The sequence below is a fragment of the Lactuca serriola genome, chromosome 8 (genome assembly GCF_051521515.1).
Source record: "Lactuca serriola cultivar US96UC23 chromosome 8, Lser_US96UC23_V15, whole genome shotgun sequence".
Classification (NCBI taxonomy): domain Eukaryota; kingdom Viridiplantae; phylum Streptophyta; class Magnoliopsida; order Asterales; family Asteraceae; genus Lactuca; species Lactuca serriola.
The window spans coordinates 33,859,526-33,882,034 of record NC_136415.1 but is presented as its reverse complement, the minus strand read 5'-3'; the positions used below and the strand labels follow the sequence as shown (position 1 = coordinate 33,882,034).

The 22,509-nt window shown below is 37.0% G+C and overlaps 2 protein-coding genes across 2 annotated transcripts; one reads left to right on the top strand and one right to left on the bottom strand.

The window, feature by feature from the left end:
- The first annotated feature begins 1,664 nt into the window (after nucleotides 1-1,664).
- Nucleotides 1,665-5,097, top strand: LOC145068412 (Ribosomal protein S5/Elongation factor G/III/V family protein). The gene has a single exon (XM_079015374.1). The coding sequence runs from the start codon at nucleotides 1,971-1,973 to the stop codon at nucleotides 5,010-5,012; it is 3,042 nt and encodes a 1,013-aa protein (XP_078871500.1). The 5' UTR covers nucleotides 1,665-1,970; the 3' UTR covers nucleotides 5,013-5,097.
- A 132-nt stretch (nucleotides 5,098-5,229) lies between these two features.
- Nucleotides 5,230-7,508, bottom strand: LYK5 (Protein kinase superfamily protein). The gene has a single exon (XM_079015375.1). The coding sequence runs from the start codon at nucleotides 7,319-7,321 to the stop codon at nucleotides 5,339-5,341; it is 1,983 nt and encodes a 660-aa protein (XP_078871501.1). The 5' UTR covers nucleotides 7,322-7,508; the 3' UTR covers nucleotides 5,230-5,338.
- Between the last annotated feature and the right edge of the window lie 15,001 nt (nucleotides 7,509-22,509).

Sequence of the window (22,509 nt, the reverse complement as noted above, 5' to 3'; positions counted from 1 at the left end):
GTCCAACTCGTCGACTTGATCCTCCCCAACTCGTCGAGTTGGTCTTCCAAAATGTGTGTCCCAACTTTCCAACACATCGAGTTTATTCCTTAAACTCGACGAGTTGGTCTTTTGAAATAAGGTTTTATTTCCATATTTAACCTTTTAAATTTACAGGTGTTACATTTTCATTGTGTTTTTTGTAAGAAGTTCTATCTATGGACATATCACACCCTTAATTTGGAGATCAAAAATACATTTTTAGCTCCAAAATAAAATGAATACTTGAAGAAAAATATTATAGAAAATGAACCAACTTTGAACATTTACAATTTTTTTCATATGAATTTCATTTGAGGTGAATATTTTTTTCATTGTGCTCTATCTAACAAAGGTTATCCATAGGCATATCATACTTGATATTTGGATATCGAGAATTTGTATTTTGTAAGCTCTAAGTTAGAATAACTTAGGATGTTTAGAAACATGTTTTATGTAGATCACATTAATTAGATATTATATTAATGGATAATATAAATATTAAACATATACGTAAGAAAGATATGTAAATATATAAGTTCTAGAGGGGTACACAACGAATACATCATTTGGTAATTCCCATTGAGCAATAGCGGTAAAGGATATACCATATTAATGGTCCAATTTTTGATACATTGTGTGTTTTGGCCCATACCATACTTGAAATGATGAATATGCCTTTAAATATTTTTCAATGATCTTTTTTATTAGTTAAAAAACACACACACACATCACATACCTCTTATCTATTTTATGCTACCTTTATCTCCTACAAAGCACACCCAAAGAACCAAAGGTTTTCCTGTCCGTCACCACCGACATCTATCACCTCCTTTGCTGTCACTGACATTTGATACTGCACCCCTTATCCTCCGTTCAAATCTCCAACCATCTTCCCCTCTATTTCGTCGACATTAATTCCTCTTGCGGATCCTCAATGCTCGGTAGTATGGATGAACATTTGGACCGGAGAACCGGCCGGAACCGGAACCAGATAGAACTGATTGGGCCAAGACCGGGACGATATTCTTGTGGATTTTTGGAACCGGGAACCACAACAATAACCGGTAGGAATCGGAAAGCAGTAGAACCGGCGGTCTAGTTCGATACTTAAATTCGGCCGACTTCGGTTCCCGGGTCGAGTCCGGTTCAAACCGGTTCCAGCCGGATCAGTTCCTTTGCTCATCCCTACTCGGTAGAGTCCTCAAAAAGACCACTTCCTCTCCAAAAAATCATTTTGAAAAACACTTATATAATAGTAAAAAATGACTTATTGATTTTTTTAAGAAACTAAGGCTAAAGGGAGTAAAGGTGTTAAGGGAGGTGTCTAGGGAAGTGCTCTTATGTCAAAGAAGGTGCTAAGAAAGAGGTGCTATGTGTGTGGCGAGAGGAGAGAGGAGAGAGAAAGCATGAAGGTGTGTTGTGATTGGTTAATTTGTATTTCTTTATACATTTTAATTTTTGTTTTCAAAATTAATCCTATTAAATTGTCACACTTTTATTCTTTATTTTTTGTGTGCTAAAATTGTTAAGTCTATATGTCATAAAAGAAACTAAAAAATCATATATGTGAACGTGACAAGAATGTTACCATTACTAATAAACAAACTATTTTAGAAAACAATCCCTATACACCATGTTATTGTCCAAATCGAAAATCAGACGCCGATCCCAAATGTGAAATCAAATCCCCCTTGATCTTGCGTTGAATATTAACCCTAATTTATGTCCTTAGAGGCTTTCAGCACCACAGACTCTCATTAGATTTCTCGTCGCCGCTTCATTTCAGTCAAAACCCCCAGAAAACACTTTTGTCTTTTAATCAACTCTACCCCTCAAAACCTTACTTTCGGCAAAAACCCTCTCATCCCCATCATCGTTTTCTTTGCAATTGGGCTATTCAATTTGGTCATTCCAGATAGAGGCGTAGTTAATTTGTTATTACACTTTCGATGGATGATTCTTATGATTGTCGGAACATCCGGAATATATGCATTCTTGCCCATGTTGATCATGGAAAGACTACTCTTGCTGATCACCTGATTGCCTCGTCTGGAGGTGGGGTTCTCCATCCCAAACAAGCTGGTCGCCTTCGGTTTATGGATTATCTAGACGAAGAACAAAGGCGCGCGATAACGATGAAGAGCTCCTCAATTGGTCTTCAATACAAAGGTTATGCGATAAACCTTATTGATTCGCCTGGCCATATGGACTTTTGTAGTGAGGTTTCTACTGCTTCACGTTTGAGCGATGGCGGTTTGGTTTTGGTAGATGCTGTTGAAGGAGTTCACATTCAGACACATGCTGTTTTGCGCCAGGCATGGATCGAAAAACTTACACCCTGTTTGGTTTTGAATAAGATTGATAGATTGATTGTTGAGCTGAAGTTGAGTCCCTTGGAGGCTTATAATCGTCTCCAAAGAATCGTTCATGAAGTTAACAGCATAGTTAGTACTTACAAATCTGAAAAGTACTTATCAGATGTCGATTCAATTCTTGCTGGCCCTGCTGGTGAGGTAAGTGATGAAAATCAGGAGTTCATAGAGGATGATGAAGAAGACGCGTTTCAACCTCAAAAGGGAAATGTTGTGTTTGCTTGTGCATTGGATGGGTGGGGGTTTAGCATTTGTGAATTCGCAGAGTTTTATGCTTCTAAACTCGGTGCTAGTTCTTCCATTTTGCAAAAGGCTTTATGGGGTCCTAAATACTTCATTCCAAAAACAAAGATGATTGTGGGTAAGAAGGGACTGTCTGCTGGAAGTAAAGCTCGCCCTATGTTTGTGCAGTTTGTGCTTGAGCCACTATGGCAAGTCTATGAAGCAGCCTTGGATACAAATGGGGATAAAGGAATACTTGAGAAGCTAATCAAATCGTTTCATTTATCTGTACCTCCTCGTGAACTGCAGCACAAAGATCCTAAATATGTTCTTCAATCTGTTATGAGCAGGTGGCTTCCTTTGGCTGATGCTATTTTATCAATGGTGGTTAAACATATGCCAGACCCCATTGCTGCACAGTCCTTTCGTGTCTCCCGCCTCCTCCCTAAAAGAGAAATCTTGGATTATTCTATTGGTGATTCTGAAGTGGTTGCAGAGGCTGAACTCGTGAGGAAATCAGTTGAGGCTTGCAATTCACAACCTGATTCTCCTTGTGTTGCTTTTGTATCTAAAATGTTTGCAGTTCCTATGAAGATGTTACCTCAGAGAGACGTAAATGGTGATCTCTTGAGTAATTATACAGAAGAAAGTGGAAGTGGAGACTCTGATGAGTGCTTCCTGGCATTTGCCAGGATCTTTAGTGGGGTTCTTCATTCAGGTCAGAAGGTTTTCGTGCTATCAGCTTTGTATGATCCACTTAAAGGTGCAGATTCAATGCAGAAGCATATTCAAGAAGCTGAGTTGCATTCACTGTATCTGATGATGGGTCAAGGCTTAATACCAGTGGCATCTGCTAGAGCAGGGAATGTGATTGCCATTAGAGGATTAGGTCAACATATATTAAAAAGTGCTACTCTTTCATCAACAAAGAACTGTTGGCCTTTTTCAAGTATGACATTCCAGGTTTCACCTACTCTAAAAGTTGCAATCGAGCCTTCTGATCCTGCTGACATGGCTGCACTTATGAAAGGGCTTAGGCTTTTAAACCGAGCAGACCCTTTTGTAGAGGTGAGTGTGTCTGCTAGAGGGGAACATGTCCTTGCTGCTGCAGGTGAAGTTCATCTTGAAAGATGCATTAAAGATTTGAAAGAGAGGTTCGCAAAGGTAAATCTTGAAATTTCACCTCCTCTTGTATCTTTTAGAGAAACCATTGAAGGGGAATCTTTAAACCCTTTTGAGAAACTAAAATCTTTAAGTTTGAGTTCTAATTTTATCGAAAGAGCCACACCAAATGGGAGGTGTACAGTTCGTGTCCATATTTTGAAACTTCCGGATGCACTTACTAAGTTACTGGACGAAAGTTCAGACCTTCTAGAAGCTATCATAGCAGGTAAAGCAATACAGGTTAAAACAATGGGAGGTCAAGATGATGATCATCCAGTTGAAGCACTTAGGAAACGCATTTGGGATGCAATAGAGAGTGAAGTTTCAGATGAGAATGCTGAAAAGAATAAAACTTTATGGGAGAATCTTTTAAAAAGAATCTGGGCATTAGGTCCGAGACAAGTGGGTCCCAACATGCTGCTTCTTCCAGATTCAACCACAAAAGAAACAGGTTCTTCTGTTCTGATAAGAAGCTCTCCTTATGTATCTGAAAGATTAGGCTTCACAGAGGTTTCTAATTTTGATGAAGTTGAAATCGAGAACCAATCACTGATTGAGGAAGCAAAGAGTCTGAGAAGCAGTGTGTTATCCGGGTTCCAAGTAGCCACTGCAGCGGGCCCACTGTGTGATGAACCAATGTGGGGTTTAGCATTCATGATAGAAGCTTCAATTCTCCCATTTGAAAGTGAAACCGAAGCCATTCATCAGCAATCTCAATCAGATCAATACGGGGTGTTTTCAGGGCAAGTTATGACTGCTGTAAAAGAAGCTTGTAAAGCAGCTTTACTTCAGAAAAACCCTAGAATCGTTGAAGGGATGTATTTCTGTGAATTAAACACACCAACAGAGTATTTAGGACCTATGTATGCTGTTCTTGCACGTAGGCGTGCTAGAATCTTGAAGGAGGAAATGCAGGAAGGATCTCCATTGTTTACAGTTCATGCTTATGTTCCAGTTGCAGAGAGTTTTGGTTTTGCTGATGAGTTGAGAAGATGGACTTCTGGTGCTTCGAGTGCTCTTCTTGTTCTTAGTCATTGGGAAGCAGTTCCTGAAGATCCTTTTTTTGTACCAAAAACAGAAGAAGAAAAAGAAGAATTTGGAGATGGGTCGAGTGTTTTACAGAATACAGCAAGAAAGTTGATTGATGGTGTTAGGAGGCGTAAGGGGTTACCCGTTGAGGAAAAAGTTGTTCAATATGCTACAAAACAGAGAACTTTGGCTCGTAAAGTTTAGAAAATTTTGATTTGGTTTTTTTCATTACCTTTGTAATATCAAAAACAGACATTACATTACGATAAATGATGGCATCTTTTATTCAGTTGGTTGTTGTTCTTATGAAATTAATGTTTTTTGGCTTAACCCATTAAGTCATTCTGTCCAAGTTAAGTAAAAAAGAAACAGCCATGTATTGCAATCAAGATTAAGTGTTTTAACCCATTAAGCCATTAAGTATAATAATTAATGGTATCTTTTATTCTCTAATATACAATACATACTCTACACCATATCAAAAAAAAAAAATACATTTTAAATTATTACAATGATTTATAGCATCTTATTTATCTGCCAATGCTGAGGGATCTCGAGTGTTCAAGTTCATCAGATGGGTCCCAATCTTCAGAAGACGACAATATCTTTGACAGAACCACAAACACCTCCGCCACATATGGGCGGTCGTTTAAATCAGCCGCTACACATTTACTAGCAACCTCCGCCATGGAATACGCCAACTCCAATGGATACTCCCCCTTCAAATCACCATCCATAAACGCCACCAGTTTTTCCCTCACATTTTCACCTCCAACCACCTCCTTTATCATCTCCGACAGCTGTGCCCGGTTTACAACCACCGCATCCTTGTCTTCTTCCTTCTCCGGTGCTCCGGTGGTGGTGGTGGCTTCTTTTCCGGACAAGAGCTCTGAAATCAAAACTCCCAAAGCAAACACATCCATTTTAGGAGTGATCAAACCGTTTTCAATGTATTCTGGAGGCATGTAACCGTATGTTCCAACCACGTGTCTTGTCAATTGAAGTTCTCCATCTTCATTGTCATCTACACTTCTTGCAAGCCCAAAATTTGTAATCTTTGCTCTCATGTTACTGTCTAATAACACGTTGCTGCATTTCAAGTTCTTGTGAATGTATGGTGGAGTGATGAAATTGTGAAGGTAGTTCAATGCATCTGCTATATCGTGTGCGATTTGAACTCTCTGTTTCCATCCCAAAACTGAATCATTTCCGTTCTTTCTGTTTTTTGTGTTCTTTGTGGAGTGAAGCCAGTCACTGAGTGATCCGTTTTCAGCGAATTCGTAAACGAGATATGTGTTGCCTTGATGTAAGCAGAAGCCAGAGAGTCTGATTGTGTTTGAATGATTGATTTGTTTCAGGATATTGATCTCACCGGAGACATCACCTTTCATGATCTTCACTGCTGCAAAATCTCCATTGAAGATCCCTCTGTAAACAGATCCGTTCACTCTGTTTTCTTCCCTGAAATCTCCGGTAGCCTTTTGTAGTTCCTCATATTTGTATACTGTTAATGATTCAATCGCGAATCGAATTCCTTCTGATGAAATGGACCATGATTTGCTCTCCGACGGGATCATCACTTTAGGAGGAAAGTGTTTGGGTGGAGGGAGATTATGCTGGTTTTGATTCTTCCTCCTCCTAAAGAACCAAACGAGAAATCCAGAAAGGGAAACGATTAGAAGCAAACCCACACCGATTCCAACGCCGACGAAAACCAACTTGCTTGAGGAGCCGCCGCCGGGGCTAGGCGCTACTGGGATTACCGGTGGAGCGGGCGGTGTTGCTGGAGTTGCAGAGTTGTTGATTCCGGTGGGTAGTGTTGTCAGAGGAATTAAAATCGGCGTAAACGGGAAGACGATATGAGTAGGCGAGAGCTCGTTTGCGTCTAAAATGCTCTGAATATCATCGACCCCGAAAGTGTCCGCCATAGACGTATAAGTATCGCCCCATGTAATCAGGTAAGTGAGCAAATACCTAATTCCGGCAGCCGTCTGGTTGGCCGTGGGACACGCGCATCTGAGAGGAATCGTGATATTATTACCGACTAGCAGATTCCGGTAGTTGTAGGTATTTTGGGAGATCATAGCTTGGCAAGTGGTGAGACCCTCGTAGGTATTATTAGCCAGACTGAAGTAAGTCTCGTTGGTGCTTTGAAGTACATAGCTGGCGTTGTGCTGGTAGAATCCGCCGGAGCAAGAACAGTTACGGATAGGGACGATGATGATTGTGTTAGCGGGGATGATATCGGAGGTGGAATTGAAGTTATTGATAGCGGCGATGTCATTAGGGTTGGACCGAAGGAGAGCGGCGATAGAGGAAGGGGTGTTGTAGAGAGGTGGTTGTGACCGGAAAGTGAGGTAAGATTGACAGGCCGGACTGGAATTGCAGGTGTAGCCGAGGGCCTCGGTGAAGTTTTGTTCGCAGGCGAGTTGTCTGTTGTCTACGTACGTCTGCTGAGCTCGGAATCCATGGATGCAGAGCAAGAACACAGACGACCACCACCATAACAGCATTATGGGTTGAGAGTGGATGATGAATTTTGGGAATTGGGAAAACGATTGGAGTAAATGAGACAACGAAATTGACGATTTCTAAAATGTGAATAATAAAGACTTGAAGATTCCCCGCGTTTTCAAGTTCCCATTTGACGACGGCGGTCTTCCGATTTGCGTATCGGAGACGGTGGTCGAAAAATCAACCACTAAAAGTCAACGTGTCGTCTTTTTTCAACAGATTAAATAATTCAAAGATTGAAACTTCAATGTTACAAAAGTAACCATCATCGGGTCATTAATTTTAATTTAAACTATTTTTATATACAGGTTTTATTTAAGTAAGACTAAATTACACCAATGATCCTTTGTTTTGGGTAATTTTCATTTGGTCCCTAACTTATTTCTTTAACTCGGAAAGTTCTTATTGTTTGTTTTTGTTACGTGTTTGGTCCATACTATTTGTATTTGTTACGGGTTTCGTCCCTGTCTTACTTAAATAGACTATTATTTAAATAGGGAAAATTGTAGGGTATGTAATGTAAGATGATGGGAGGTGGGGTTGGGGATATATTTATTTAAATAAATAAAAAAAATCAAGGGCAAAATAGTCTTTTTAGGTAAGACAGGGACCAAACGCGTAACAAAAACAAACAGTAGGGACCTTCTGAGTTAAAAAAATAAGTTATGGATCAAACATACAAATTACCCTAAACCATAGGGACCATTCATGTAATTTACTCTTTAAGTAATAGTTTTTTTTTTTCAAAATTTTATGTCCTATTATCATTTTTATAAAAAAAAAAAATAAACCTATAATTAGTTTTTTCGAAAAACAATGAAATTTTAACCAATTATAATATTTCAAAAATTAATTATGATGTCTATATGATAAAATAGAATGTCTTTTTAGCCAACCCTAATTTTATATACCGAATCCTATAACTTGGTTGTATAAATGTAATTTATTAGATATATAATAGAAAATATGATTAATTGCTAGAAGGGCATTAAGTTGTTATGGAATGCAGGCTTTTGAAGTGCCAACATTGGGCTTAGCCGAAGTTAGCAATTAGCACAAAGTGTGCCTAACAAAGCCATAGCCCAGCCAGATAAAATTGTAAATATCAACCTTCTAAATATTTTAAGGCTCTTCCACCTCTTTAGGGTACGAATTAGACAGTACATTTTTTTTGGAAAGGAATTTCCCCAATGAGGTTTCGGACCGGCTTTCACACACCGAGTAATCCCCTGCTGCAAACATAGGTTATGTCTCATGTCTTGTAGTCACTGCAGACAAACATCAATGACCACATGGGTTGAGACCAAATATCTCTTGCTAACTCACACATGCAAAAGTATGATTAAATGTCTTTGAATCATGAGAAGAAACCTCTTTTTATTAAGGTTACATTTGACTTGAAGTTTATCTAACATGATATTCCATACCAAAACGTTAACATCAATACGTACAACTTAATTCATTCTCGTCTTCTTATCATCTACCGAAACCATTTGACTTGAAGTTTATCTAACATGATATTCCAAACCAAAACGTTAACATCAATACATACAACTTTATTCATTCTCGTCTTCTTATCATCTACCGAAACCATGTTCACATTAATCCACTATCCAGCCAAACTAGTCGATTACTTGCCACTGGAATCTAACTCCCAACTCCATATGTCTAGATGGTGTGAAAAAGTTACCACCTGTAAAAAGCTTAGTAAGTTCAACCTATTAGTCACACCCCACACCACTTCTTGACTTCTCGGCAGCCAACTAAGGTGTAGCCTTCGTTCCTAGAAAAATAATATTTGCCTCTTATATGTCTGCCTCGATGTCGTGCATATACAAACTTGTCAATTTTACTAAAGTTGAAAATAATTCTAATTGGTTTAATTACTTGATTAATGTCTAATTAATTAATTAAAAGTCAAATTGAATTAAAAGCCATAGAATTAGGGATAAGCATTTTGTCCCAAATCCCGATCCCGTACCGGAACCGGTACCGAACCATACCGAATTTAAAAATATGGGACGGTACTTGGTACTCCAAATATATGAAATTCGGGAATCGGTACCGTCGTTATCGGTACTAGTACCGAAAACCGGTACCATTCCCGGTACGGGTACCGATGATGTTAATTCGGTTCGGTACTCGGGATTGATTTTCGACCAAATTCAGTTTTCGGGAATCGGGAACGGTACGGGTCGGTACCGGTTCCGTCCCACGCTCATCCCTACATAGGATTTAAATAGTTTAATTCCCCATATGTATATATATATATATATATATATATATATATATATATATATATATATATATATATATATATATAATAAAATTCAACGTTATTAAGATAATTTAAAACAAACTAAACTAACAGCATAGATAAAGAAATTTGATGGAGAAGAAGATTGAGAAACGATATGAGATATTTTATATCTTGTGAAATTGTATCGTCATATCTTTGCAAGAACATTTTATTTATACTATAAAAATTACCTATCATATGTCATGTAAATAGTATGATATGATAGCTTTCACCAATTCACCAATTATTGGTGTCATTCATAATAATTTACAATACTCCCCCTTGGATGACATCATTTCTGATCTAGAGTTCAGTTTTGAAGTATTACCTCATTAAAAACCTTGCTAAAGAAAACCCAATGGAAAAAAACTTTAGCGAAGGAAAAAATAGAAAACCCAATGGGAAAAAACTTTAGCGAAGGGAAAAAGAGTGCAATGTATAGTTGACTCCCCCTTATTTAGACATTTGTTACATTATATTCTGTGACCGCAGATCTGGGCTAGTCAATTTAGAGACAATGAGCATCAAAAATAAGTTTTTGATGGAAGATTATTTAGAAGGATTAATCTTAACCAAGTTATAATATATGTTACAAGGGTTCTGTACATATAAAAAACGCCGAAATCCGAGTTATAACGAAAAAGTTATGGCTCGTCGAAGTTTTTACGGCGAATCCGGCACGACACCACGTAACGTAAAAAGTGAATTTTTGATAAACTAATTTTTAGCCTTAGATATCTAAATGAAAGTTTTAATATACGTTAAACCAAGAGTGTGCATAAAAAGAACGTCAAAATCTGACTTCATATAAGGAAGTTATGATTTTTCTAAGATTTGACATAAAAATGCACAACCCGAAATGCTAATTTTAGATCGATCGATTTTTGGACAACGCAACCAAATGAGAATTGAAGATCTCATTAATAGTAGCGCAACGGTAAAAAGACAGGCGAAAACGGACGTCGAATGAAGAAGTTATGAATTTTTAACGAACTTTTCTTGTCTCGGCCTGTTAAAAATATAACTTTAAAAATAAAGTCAAAATTAGCCAACGGAATCTAAATGAAATTTGTAGAGTACGTCTCCGCCTAAGCGTGGATATAAAGAGCGTCAAAAACAGAGTTCGTATGAACGAGATACAAATTATAATTGCATATCTATGTATTAAAATAAAATATAAATCATATATACGTACACATATATATACATATGTATATATCATTAGAAAGGTATCGATGATACGGTCATTATAAGACAAATGTTGAATACTTTCGACATTAGTTTAGTATAAATATCGTTAAATCTATTAAAAATAGTATTATAAAGGGGTGTTTAGTTGTTTATATAACTATAAGGTAATTAAGTAACTATGAGAGTAGTTTTTGAAAATTCAATTACTATAAATAAAAGCATTAGGCTCTCATATTTCTTGCACCATTCTCTTAATTCGAGAGCCTCTCTTCTTATCCCCCGAGCATTTCGATCTCTTGTGATTCGACTTCTCTTTCTGTAGTTTTAGCATAGTAAGGTGAGCGCTGAAGCGCTGCACGAATCTTTCTTAGAGAACATTCAGCAACGAAGTTCTGCCCCTGCAGAGCCCAACTCCTAGCTAAAACCCTCTTGTAAGTAAGTTATGCTTACCCTATTTTAATATAGATTATATTTAAAATTAGTATTGTTATTATGAACTTTTAATAAATATTTGGGCTATTATTATGACTTATATAAGTGTCGTTATAATATCTTTTTAACTACTCGTGGTACGGGGAATCTGGTTTAAAGGGTCGCATAGGGTTGTTGGATTTCAAAAGTGCTATATGCCAAAATGGTCCTGCCCTACGGTGTTTTATGTTTGACCCCTGTCTGTACATAGTGGTTGGAAAATATTGTTAAAACATTTATATAATAATAATAATGCTAAGACTAATAATCAGTCACGGTAAATATTAGACTAAAATCTAGTGGTAATAATACTAGGTTTCGTCGAAGGAAATTATATTGTTAAGAAGCGAAGCGCTATCCGAGTTTGGAAACATCACTTTAACAACTAAGTGCATAATTACTTCCATCTTACACATAGATATGAAATATTTTATATAAACTATGTGCTATGTGTGCATATTATCTGTATACTTGCTATGTATGCTGGATGAACGATTTTATATAATTTTTAAATGATTTAAACCGTATATGTATTTTATATCTACGAATATGTTGGGTAAAACATGGGTAGATGAAAAATGAGAGATGAAGGATGATATGAGTGAACATAGGCAGCTATAGACTTAGTGCCTAATAAATAACATCGGTAGCTATGGACTTAGTGTCAATTGAATAAACGCTGGTAGCTATGGACTTAGTAACTGTTAGATAAACGTTGGTAGCTATGGATTTAATACCCGATGAATGAACTTTAGCAGCTATGGAATTAGTGCTTTACGAACAAGCATTGGCATCTATGGACTTAGTGTCTATCATATAAACCCTGGAAGCAATAGGCTTCGAAATGAACGAATGCAGGATAGATGATTCTTAGGGTAGATCCTTAAGAGTAAGGAAGATAATGGGGATGCCTAGTTGGGTTGATTGTTGATGTTTAAACATAATAATTATATTATTGTGGGTTGAAAACCCTATGTACTCACCAGGTTTCCCAACCTGACCCACTCAAGCTTATTTGAATCACAGGTGTCGATACGAAGTTACATTACACTGAGAGATTAAAGAGGTGTAGATCACTAGTGTAAATGAATGTAAGTTTTGTTTATTCTTATGTTTATGTATTGACAGTGACATCCCAAATGTTTTAAAATGAATAAAAAACATTTCTTCGTAAATGCTTTGATAACGTATTTATCATGTTTTACTGGGAACAAATTCCGCAACATTTTTATTAAAAGAAGTACTCTGATTTTTATAAAGCATAAACAAAATCGGTCTTTTCTGGCCGTGAAAATGGGGATGTGACATTTTCTATGCACATATCGCATTCCAATGCCATGTACATGTTTCCTGAAGATTCTAGGAGGAAGTGCCTTCGTAAAAAGGTCTGCTGCATTGTTGATGGATTGAAAATATTTTATTTCAACTTGATGATTCTTTATAAGCTCTTGAGTGTACTCAAAAAAACTTTGGAGGTATATGTTTTGTCGTGTCGCTCTTGATATATCCTTCTTTCATTTGAGTGACACATGCTGAGTTATCTTCATATATTAAAGTTGGACCTATATCTTTTTCAAGTCCACATGAAGTTAAAACTAGTTGTGTCATCGATCTCAACCATGTACATTCTCTACTAGCTTCATTTAGTGCAACTACTTCAGCATGATTTGAGGATGTGGCAACAAGTGTTTTATTTTGAGAGCGCCAAGAAATTGCAGTACCTCCATTCATGAATACGTATGTAGTTTGAGATCTAGCTTTATGAGGATCAAACAAATAACCTGCATCTGCATAACCAATCAAGCCTTGTTTTGAATTGTTAGGAAAAATTAATCCTAGATCACTAGTTCCTCAAAGGTATTGAAAAATATGTTTGATTCCATTCCAATGTCTTTTTGTTGGGGCTGAACTAAATCTTGCTAGCAAGTTTACAGCAAAAGAAATGTTAGGTCTAGTACAATTGGTAAGATACATAAGAGCTCCAATTGCATTAAGGTATGGTACTTCTGGACCAAGGACTTCTTCATTTTCTTCGCATGGACGAAATGGATCATTATCAATATTTAATGATCTAACAACCATTGGAGTGCTTAAAGGATTAGCATTATCCATACTGAAACGTTTCAAGACTCTTTCTGTGTAATTTGATTGATGTCGTTAAGCATATGCTCAATCTGTAAACCAAGATAATATTTGTTTTTCCAAGATCTTTCATTTCAAACTCTTCTTTAAAAGTTCAATCACTTCAAGGATTTCTTTATTCGTTCCAATGATGTTTAGATCATCAACATAGACTGCTATGATCACATACCCAGATGTTGTTTTCTTAATAAATACACATGGACAAATAGTGTTATTTTTATAACCTTTACTTGTCAAATAATCGCTCAAACGATTGTACCACATGCATCCAGATTGCTTTAGCCCATACAAAGATCTTTGTAATTTTAAAGAATACATTTCTTTGGGTTTTGCACTTAATGCTTCGGGAATTTTAAATCCTTCAGGGATTTTCATATAGATATTGTTGGATTAGGTGTCTAAGCCCATAACTATTTTGGTATGTACTTGACCCGATTGCGAGCATGGTCCTTTTGAGTTTCCTTCACCATAGCAATTGATAGGATGAATTAAGGAGAAAAAGGATTAACTATGATTTATTAATATATTATAAGAATAATATATTAAAGGAGAAATCATATTGTTTAAATAATATTAGTCAAGAGTTAATTAAGAATTAGTTTTGTGACCAAAAGAGAGTAATTAAATAAAGGGGACTGATATTGTAATTATAAGATAATTGCATAAATGGGCTAATGGACTCCATAGAGGTTGGAGTGGACGAAATCTATGGGGAAACCCATAAGAATTCGTCCAAGGCCTCTTAGGAGGGAGTCCATGGGCTGCTTACAGCTTAAGCAGTCAAATTAGGGTTTCCTTGTTTGATATCCCTAATAGCCTAACTATATAAGGAGCCCCTAAGGCCCCAAAAACGTGTGGAAGTAATCCCTAAGGTTTCTTAGACGTTTTTGGTGCTCCTCCTCCTTCTCCTAAGTCATCTTGTTGCTCATGGTGTTTGTGATTCCATTAGAGGTGCAACATTTGAGATACTAAGCTTTCAAGAGTCAAGATCAAGGAGATTTGTGATTGTTATTGCTACATAACAATCAAGGTAAGATCTAAACCCTAATTCATATGTTAATTCGATTATTGTATGCTAGATCTAGGGTTTATGAGTTTTGCATGATTATTGCATGTTCATTAGACAAACTAGATCCAAAGCTTTAGGGTTTGCATGCACACCATAGGATTGATGTTTTGCTTAAAACCCATTAGTGGTATCAGAGTCTAGGCTATTTGTTTGATGTATTTGATGCTTTAATGATCATTCAAGGATGAAAAATGCGAAAATTCACATTCTGATGCCTGGACTCGCCGAGTCCACTGGGTACTCAACGAGTTTGAGGGTCGGACTGAGGAATTATCGGGTTTTTGAGCTGTTTTGGCTTGGGATAATTACCAAAAATGTTTTTTATTAATAAAATCCTATTTTTATTGATATTATGTGATTATCCTTGCCAAAATAGAAGATAATTGTCATTTAATTGAATAATTATTTCCTTATATGATAAAATTTGATTATTTGAATTATTTGATGGATTATCTTGCAAGAAATTGAATTAGGTCATATTTAGATAATCACCAATTATTTGGTTAATTGAATTATTTGTAATTTGATCTAGATAGTTTTGAATAGTTTAAAAACTTGTCCTCAAGTTTTGGAATTTAAATTTTTGATTAAAAGTTAATTTTTAAATATTTAAATTCTAAACCCTAATATTTTGGAAAAGTTTCAAAATTTGTCCTCAAGTTTTGGAATTTAAAATTTTGATTAAAAGTTTAATTTTGAAATATTAAATTCCAAAATCCTAGTATTTTGAAATTTTCAAATTACACCCTTATGGGTTTATTAATTAATTAAGTGTGTAATTAAAAGAGAGTTAATAAATCCATAATGTAATGGTTTATATTTAATAGAATTAAAGGTATTAATTTATTACATTAGACCATCTAGTGTTTTAAAAGTATAAAATACATCCTTATACTATATATAAAATTAAAAGTCTAATATTATATATATGACTAAAGAGTTAATCTTACCGTTAGTAGGCCTCATTCACGAAGCTGGTCTCTAAGGGGTGTTTAAGGAAATTGCCTATAAAATGACAATTGATTGGGTATCCACTCTTACCCACCGCACTCTTGACTAGTGGAGGGACGTTAGCCGAACGGGTAGGAAAGGACACAACCTTCCATTATAAGTATAATGAAATAGAAAGTAACTAAACACTTTTATAAATTCCCAAATCTTAGTTACTTTAAGAAAAACGTGGAGTTGGTGCTAATCCATGAAATTGCACATTGCACCTTGTTGGTCGATTAGTGGAGCATGTGTGGTTAACCGGCACACTAATATGGGACCAATGAAGGGTGGCAATGGGTAGCTTGATGTTTATCATAGATCAATGGAGCGTGTGTGGTTAACCAGCACATTGATGAGAGTACCAAGCTAATTTGCATGGTTATCCACACCTTGTTTGTGATCCTCGACATCCCAGTCACAAATGTAGGGCACAATTGATATTTAAACATGCCATTGAAAATTTCAATGAATCTCAAAAGATCTAGGAGTTTCAATTCATTTAAAACTTAAATTTCCTTTTTGTTTTTCATGGTGGAAATTCGTAAATCGTCATTTACCTACCTTCAAATGTTCTGCAATTTGGATTACGGCATCCCTCTTCCAAATTGTAGAATATTGTGTTAGGTCCTAGCCTTAATATCTCATTTGGGTGTTTTATTAAGGACTCAATCAACTAACTTGAATTTTCTCCCATTTTGTAGATATCAAAGTCTGACAACTATGGTCTTCCTGAATCCGTTGGAAAAAGTTTTCCACTTGAAGATGGTGTTCCACGATTGGATTGTGGAAATGGAAATCATTCTTCACTTCCTCCACTTCCTCCAATAATTTTCCCTGACCCACGTGTTCGAAGACTTGAAAAGTTCAAGGTCACTCAAGCTCTATTGGCGAAAAGACACGAAGATGGAAAGTCGGTATGTGCACATGTCTTGAACTTGGTTCTTCACTCACTTCCTGATTCATATGGTAAGTTCATTAAAGAGTACTATATGATGGACCACGACGTGACCTTCATTGATTTGACTTATTTACTTATTGCTACTGAATCAGAAATGATTCGGCGCACTAGTCGAGCAAATTTGTCTGATAAATCAATATCCCAACCTTCTATGGGCAATGGCGACATTGGAAGTCGAGAAAAGTTTTCTCTACGCAAGTGAAAGGCTGAGTCTGAGATAGTCTGTAACATCCCCCTCTGGCACGTATCACAATATTGTCCGCTTTGGGCCACTCGGCACGAGGACTTCCCAGGGGGTCACCCATCCTGGTACTACTCCCGCCCGAGCACGCTTAACTGCAGAGTTCTTATGGGATCTGCTGCCCTCACGGCTTTAAAACACGTTGTGATAGGGAAGGTATCCACACCCCTTATAAGGAATGCTTAGTTCTCCTTCCCAGCCGATGTGGGATCAGATCTTACCCACTTTCACCCCCCATTATAGGGTTCGACGTCCCTTTCGAACACATCGACGTTTGCCTGTAACCCAAGTGGGGGTATCAAAGTGGGTTAGATCTGATCCCACATCGGCTGGGAAGGAGAACTAAGCATTCCTTATAAGGGGTGTGGATACCTTCCCTATCACAACGCGTTTTAAAGCCGTGAGGGCAGCAGAAAGTGGGTTAGATCTGATCCCATATCGGCTGGGAAGGAGAACTAAGCATTCCTTATAAGGGGTGTGGATACCTTCCCTATCACAACGCGTTTTAAAGTCGTGAGGGCAGCAGATCCCATAAGAACTCTACAGTTAAGCGTGCTCGGGCGGGAGTAGTACCAGGATGGGTGACCCCCTGGGAAGTCCTCGTGCCGAGTGGCCCAAAGCGGACAATTTTGTGATACGTGCCAGAAGGGGATGTTACAAATGGTATCAGAGCTAGGGCACGGGTCGATGTGTTCGACAGGGACGTTGAACCCTATAATGGGGGGTGAAGGTGGGTTGCACCTGATCCTACATCGGCTTGGAAGGAGAACGAAACATCTCCTTATAAGGGGTGTGGATACCTTCCTTGTCACAACGCGTTTTAAAGCCGTGAGGGCAGCAGATCCCATAAGAACTCTGCAGTTAAGCGTGCTCGGGCGGGAGTAGTACCAGGATGGGTGACCCCCTGGGAAGTCCTCGTGCCGAGTGGCCCAAAGCGGACAATATTGTGATACGTGCCAGAGGGGGATGTTACATAGTCACAAGTACCATTCCAGAAGAATCCATATGTTTCTACAACCAAAAGAAAGGGCATTGGTTACGAAGCTGCCCTGACTACCTAAGAGATCTAAGAGATGGGAGAGTCAAGATGTATGACTCTGCTTCAGGTAAAACCCACTATCTAACTCTATTAAGTTAATGTTTGAAGATTCTTAATACAAGATGTGATAAGATTACATTTTGATGTTTTGTAGGATCGAAGAAAAGAAAGGAAGCTTAAAGGAAGAAGCGTGATGAGTCTGATCGCGAAGAAATGGATTTCGATCGCATGATTCAATGATCGAAATTTTAGAGTTGCTACTTTTAGAGTTATGATAGATTACTTAGGAATATGTAATAGCATAGTTTTCATTTGAATTGCATTGTATGGACAAGTTTTTCCACACCTTTTATAAATAAAATAAATTTTGGTTTTTGTCTTATTTATATATTTCCTTGCAATGGCATGTATGAAAATTGATGTTTGTGTATTTCTATTTTTAGCAATGGCATGTATGAAAATTGATGTTTGTGTATTTCTATTTTTAGCAATGTTGAAATGGATGTGATTCTTAGTTATGTTGTTTTTTGTAATGTTGAGAATTTACCAAATAAGGAAAGATTGTTGTCGCCCGAGTTTCAACTGGACAGAAACTTGAAATCATACAACTTGTATTGTATGATGAATGAGAGCCTTCATATTTGAAAAATTAAGACTAATTCCTTGACAAATAGTCAAGTGAAGGACTAGGAGAACTGATACACAATGTTGTGCACTAGTCAAGTCCACCACAAAGACCAATAAGATTATTCGTCATGATTTACTAAAAGTCTAGTAAATGTGGTTATGCTTACAAGATTAAGTATAATTCTGAATCATTGAAAAGTTTCAATGAATGGTAGAACGAATAAGAAGAATCAAATAGGCAGAAAAGATAAAAGTTTCTACAATCTGAAAAGATGGGAGATGATAGCTTCATTTTATTTACTTCTTTTTATAGTTTTTTTAGCACATTACATTCGCATTTTAGTTAATTTCCATGCATATTCTCCTTTTTGTTATTTTTATGACCATTTCGGGTACTTTCTAGTTTCTTGAGAATTATTGCAGATTTTAAGGAAACTAGAGGAGCGGGAGTGTGCAGGATCTTTTGGAAGGCGATTGGAGTTGAAGAGCAGTGGGGATGTCATGCTTGATAGCTTTGGAGGTGATCCAGGGAGTAGGCTTGTGCATTGCTTGAAGGTGCATAAATGTTGAACTTTAAATTTGAAAGGGCGCGAGAGAATTCTTGAGTGTGCAAGATCGATGTTTAAGAGTTTGCGGAAGTTTTGAGTGATGAGGAAAGACAAATTGGGCTTAAATTGAAGAAATATTGAAGAAAAATGGACTAGGAGCTGATTGGATTCGAACTGGGCCAATGGATTAGCTTTGGGGGCCCAAGACTTGAAGAAGCCCAAAAATCTCGTCGAAGCCCGCGGCCCGCGTGAGATTACCGCGACCCGCGTGGATTCCTGACAAGGGCATTTTCGGGATTTTGCTTAGAGCTCTATATGTTTGATTAGTGTCTAAGTCCATAACTATTTTGGTATGTACTTGACCCAATTATGAGCATGGTCCTTTTGGGTTGCCTTCACCATTGCAATATGTAGGATGATTTAGGGAGAGAAAGGTTTAAATATGATTTATTAATATATTATGAGAATTATATATTAAAGGAGAAATCATATTGTTTAATTAATATTAGTCAAGAATTAATTGTTAATTAATTTTGTGGCTAAAAGAGATTAATTAAACTTAGGGGACTGGATTGCAATTATTGGATAATTGAGTTATTGGGCTAAGGAATGCTAAAGGATCAAGGGGTGAACGAAATTATGATGGAAGCCCATCATATTTTCATCCATGGCCTTATCCAGAAGGTTCCATGGGCTGATTAGAGTTTAAGCTGTCCATTAGGGTTTTGACTGAAACCCTAGCAGCCCACACAAGTATATAAAGGACCCCTTAGGCTCCAAAAACGGGGACAACTGATTCTCTAGGGTTTCTGGCCGTTTTTGGTGCCTCCCCTCTCTTGTCTTCTTCATCCAAGTTGCATAAGGTGTTTGTGACTCCATTAGAGGTGCAACATTTGAGGCACTAAGCTTTTGAAGCCAATTCAAGCAAGGATTTGATTGTTATTGCTATATAACAATCAAAGGTAATTCTATAAACCCTAATTCATTTTATAATATGTTAGATCTAAGTTTGTTAGTCTTGGATTCAAAGCATGTACAATAGAGAAACCTACATCCAAGCATTAGGGTTTGTATGAGCACATAGGATTGTTCTTATGCATAAAACCCATCAGTGGTATCAGAGCCTTGATTGGTTTCAGTTGTATGTGATGCTTAACTGCTTTTTTGCTGAAAAAATTCGATTTTTGGCCTCTGCCCGACTTGACTCGGCGAGTCAGTGGATGAACTCGGCGAGTCTGTCCCTGACTCGGCGAGTCCAGTCCCTGACTCGGCGAGTCTGTCCCTGACTCGGCGAGTCCAGGGGTCAGACAGAGGGAATTCCGGGTTTTTGCTGCTGTTTTGACTTGGATTTGATACCTAATTCGTTTTTTGAAGTTAAAATCCGATTTTTATCTTAAATTAGTGATTATCCTTGCCAAAACAATAGATAATTTCAAATCTTTTAAATAATAGTTTGTTATATGATAAATATGGATTATTTCAAATTATTTGGTAATTATCTAATGACTAAAATAAGATTAGGTCAAATATAGATAATTGTGAAATTAATTGTTTAATTTGAATTATTTGTTATTTGATCCCTTATGTTTTGAAATGTTTCAAAAACTTGCCCTCAAGTTTTTTTTGGAATTTAAAAGTTAACTAAAAGGTTAATTTTGAAATGTTAAATTCTAAAACCCTAGTATTTTGAAAAGTTCAAATCACACCCTTATGGTTTATTAATTAAAGTGTATAATTAAAAGTGATTTAATAAACCCATAAAGTTTTGGTTTATATTTAATTAAATTAAAAGCATAATTTTACTAAATTAAACCACCTAGTGTTTTAAAAGTGTAAAATACACCCTATACTATATATAATATTAAAAGTCTAATATTATATATGTATGAGTAAACAGTCAGTCTTACCGTTAGTAGGCCTCATTCACGAAGCTGGTCTATAAGGGGTGTTTAAGGAAATTGCCTATAAAATGGCGATTGAATGGGTATCCACTCTTACCCACCGCACTCTTGACTAGTGGAGGGTCGTTAGCCGAACGGGTAGGATAGGACAGAAACCTTCCATTATAAGTATAATGAAGTACAAAGTAACTAAATGCTTTTTCAAATTCCCAAATCATAGTTACTTTAGGCAAAATGTGAAATTGTATGCTAACCCATGGAATTACACTTCGTACCCTTGTCAAACGTTAGTGGAGCGTGTGTGGTTAACCGGCACACTAATTTGGGGATGACATTGGTGGCGAAGGGTGGCTCGATGCTTATCATAGATCAATGGAGCGTGTGTGGCTAACCGGCACATTGATTAGGTGATTATAGCATTGGGTGCACCACATGATTCATATGGTTATTCACACCTTGTTTGTGATCCTCGGCATCCCAATCACAAATAGTAGGGCATAATCGAGATTAAACATGCCATTGAAAAGTTCAATGAATCTCAAAAGATCTAGGAGTTTCAATTCATTTAAAACTTAATCTTCCTTTTCGTTTTTCATGGTGGAAATTGGTAAATCGTCATTTACCTACCTTCAAATATTCTGCAACTAGATTACGACATCCCTCTTCTAGGTTGTAGAGTATTGTGTTGGATCCTAGCTTGATGTTTCATTTGGGTGTTGCATCAAGAATTCTAATCAAGTTAACTTGAATTTTCTCCCATTTTGTAGATGTCTACATCTTACAATGGTCTTCCTAAATCCTTTGGAACAAGCTTTCCAAATGAAGATGACGGAAATGAGAGTCATGCTTCACTTCCTCCACCTCCTCCAATTATTCTCCCTAACCCACAAGTTCAAAGGCTTGAAAAGTTCAAGCTCACTCAAGCCCTTTTGGCAAGTAAACACGAAGATGGGAAACCTGTGTGTGCACACGTCTTAGAGATGAAAACACACATTGATAGGTTAAACATGTTGGGTGTCGAGATTTCAAGTGAGTTGGCTGTTGACTGGGTTCTTCAGTCACTTCCTGAATCATATAGTGAGTTCGTTAGAGAGTACTATATGATGGACCACGACGTGACCCTTATTGATCTCACCTATTTGCTTATAGCTGCTGAATCAGCAATGATTTGGCGTGCTAATCAAGCAAATTTGTCTGGTGAATCAAACTCCCAAACTTCAATGGACATTGGCAACATTGGAAGTCCAGAAAGAACTAAGTCTGTGATTGTCCGATGTGCTGTGCCAAAGGAGTCCATTTTCTTTTATTGCCAAGAGAAGAGGCATTGGAGACGAAGTTGCCCTAACTACCTGAGAGATCTAAGAGATGGGAGAGTCAAGACGTATGGCTCTACTTCAGGTAAAATCCATTATCTAACTCTTTTAAGTTCCTATTCTAGATTCTTAATACATGATGTGATAAGATTGCATTTTGATGTTTTGTAGGATCAAAGAAAAGAGTGGAAGCTTAAGGGAAGAAGTGAGTTGAATCTAATCGTGAAGAAATGGATTTCGATCGCGTTACTTGAAGAATGGATTCTTGAGCTACTACTTGGAGTTAGAATAGATTGTTAAGAAATATGTAATGACATAGTTTTTCAATTGAATTGCATTGTAAGGACAAATTTTTCCGCAATAAAACGAATTTTGAATTTATCTTATTTGTTTAT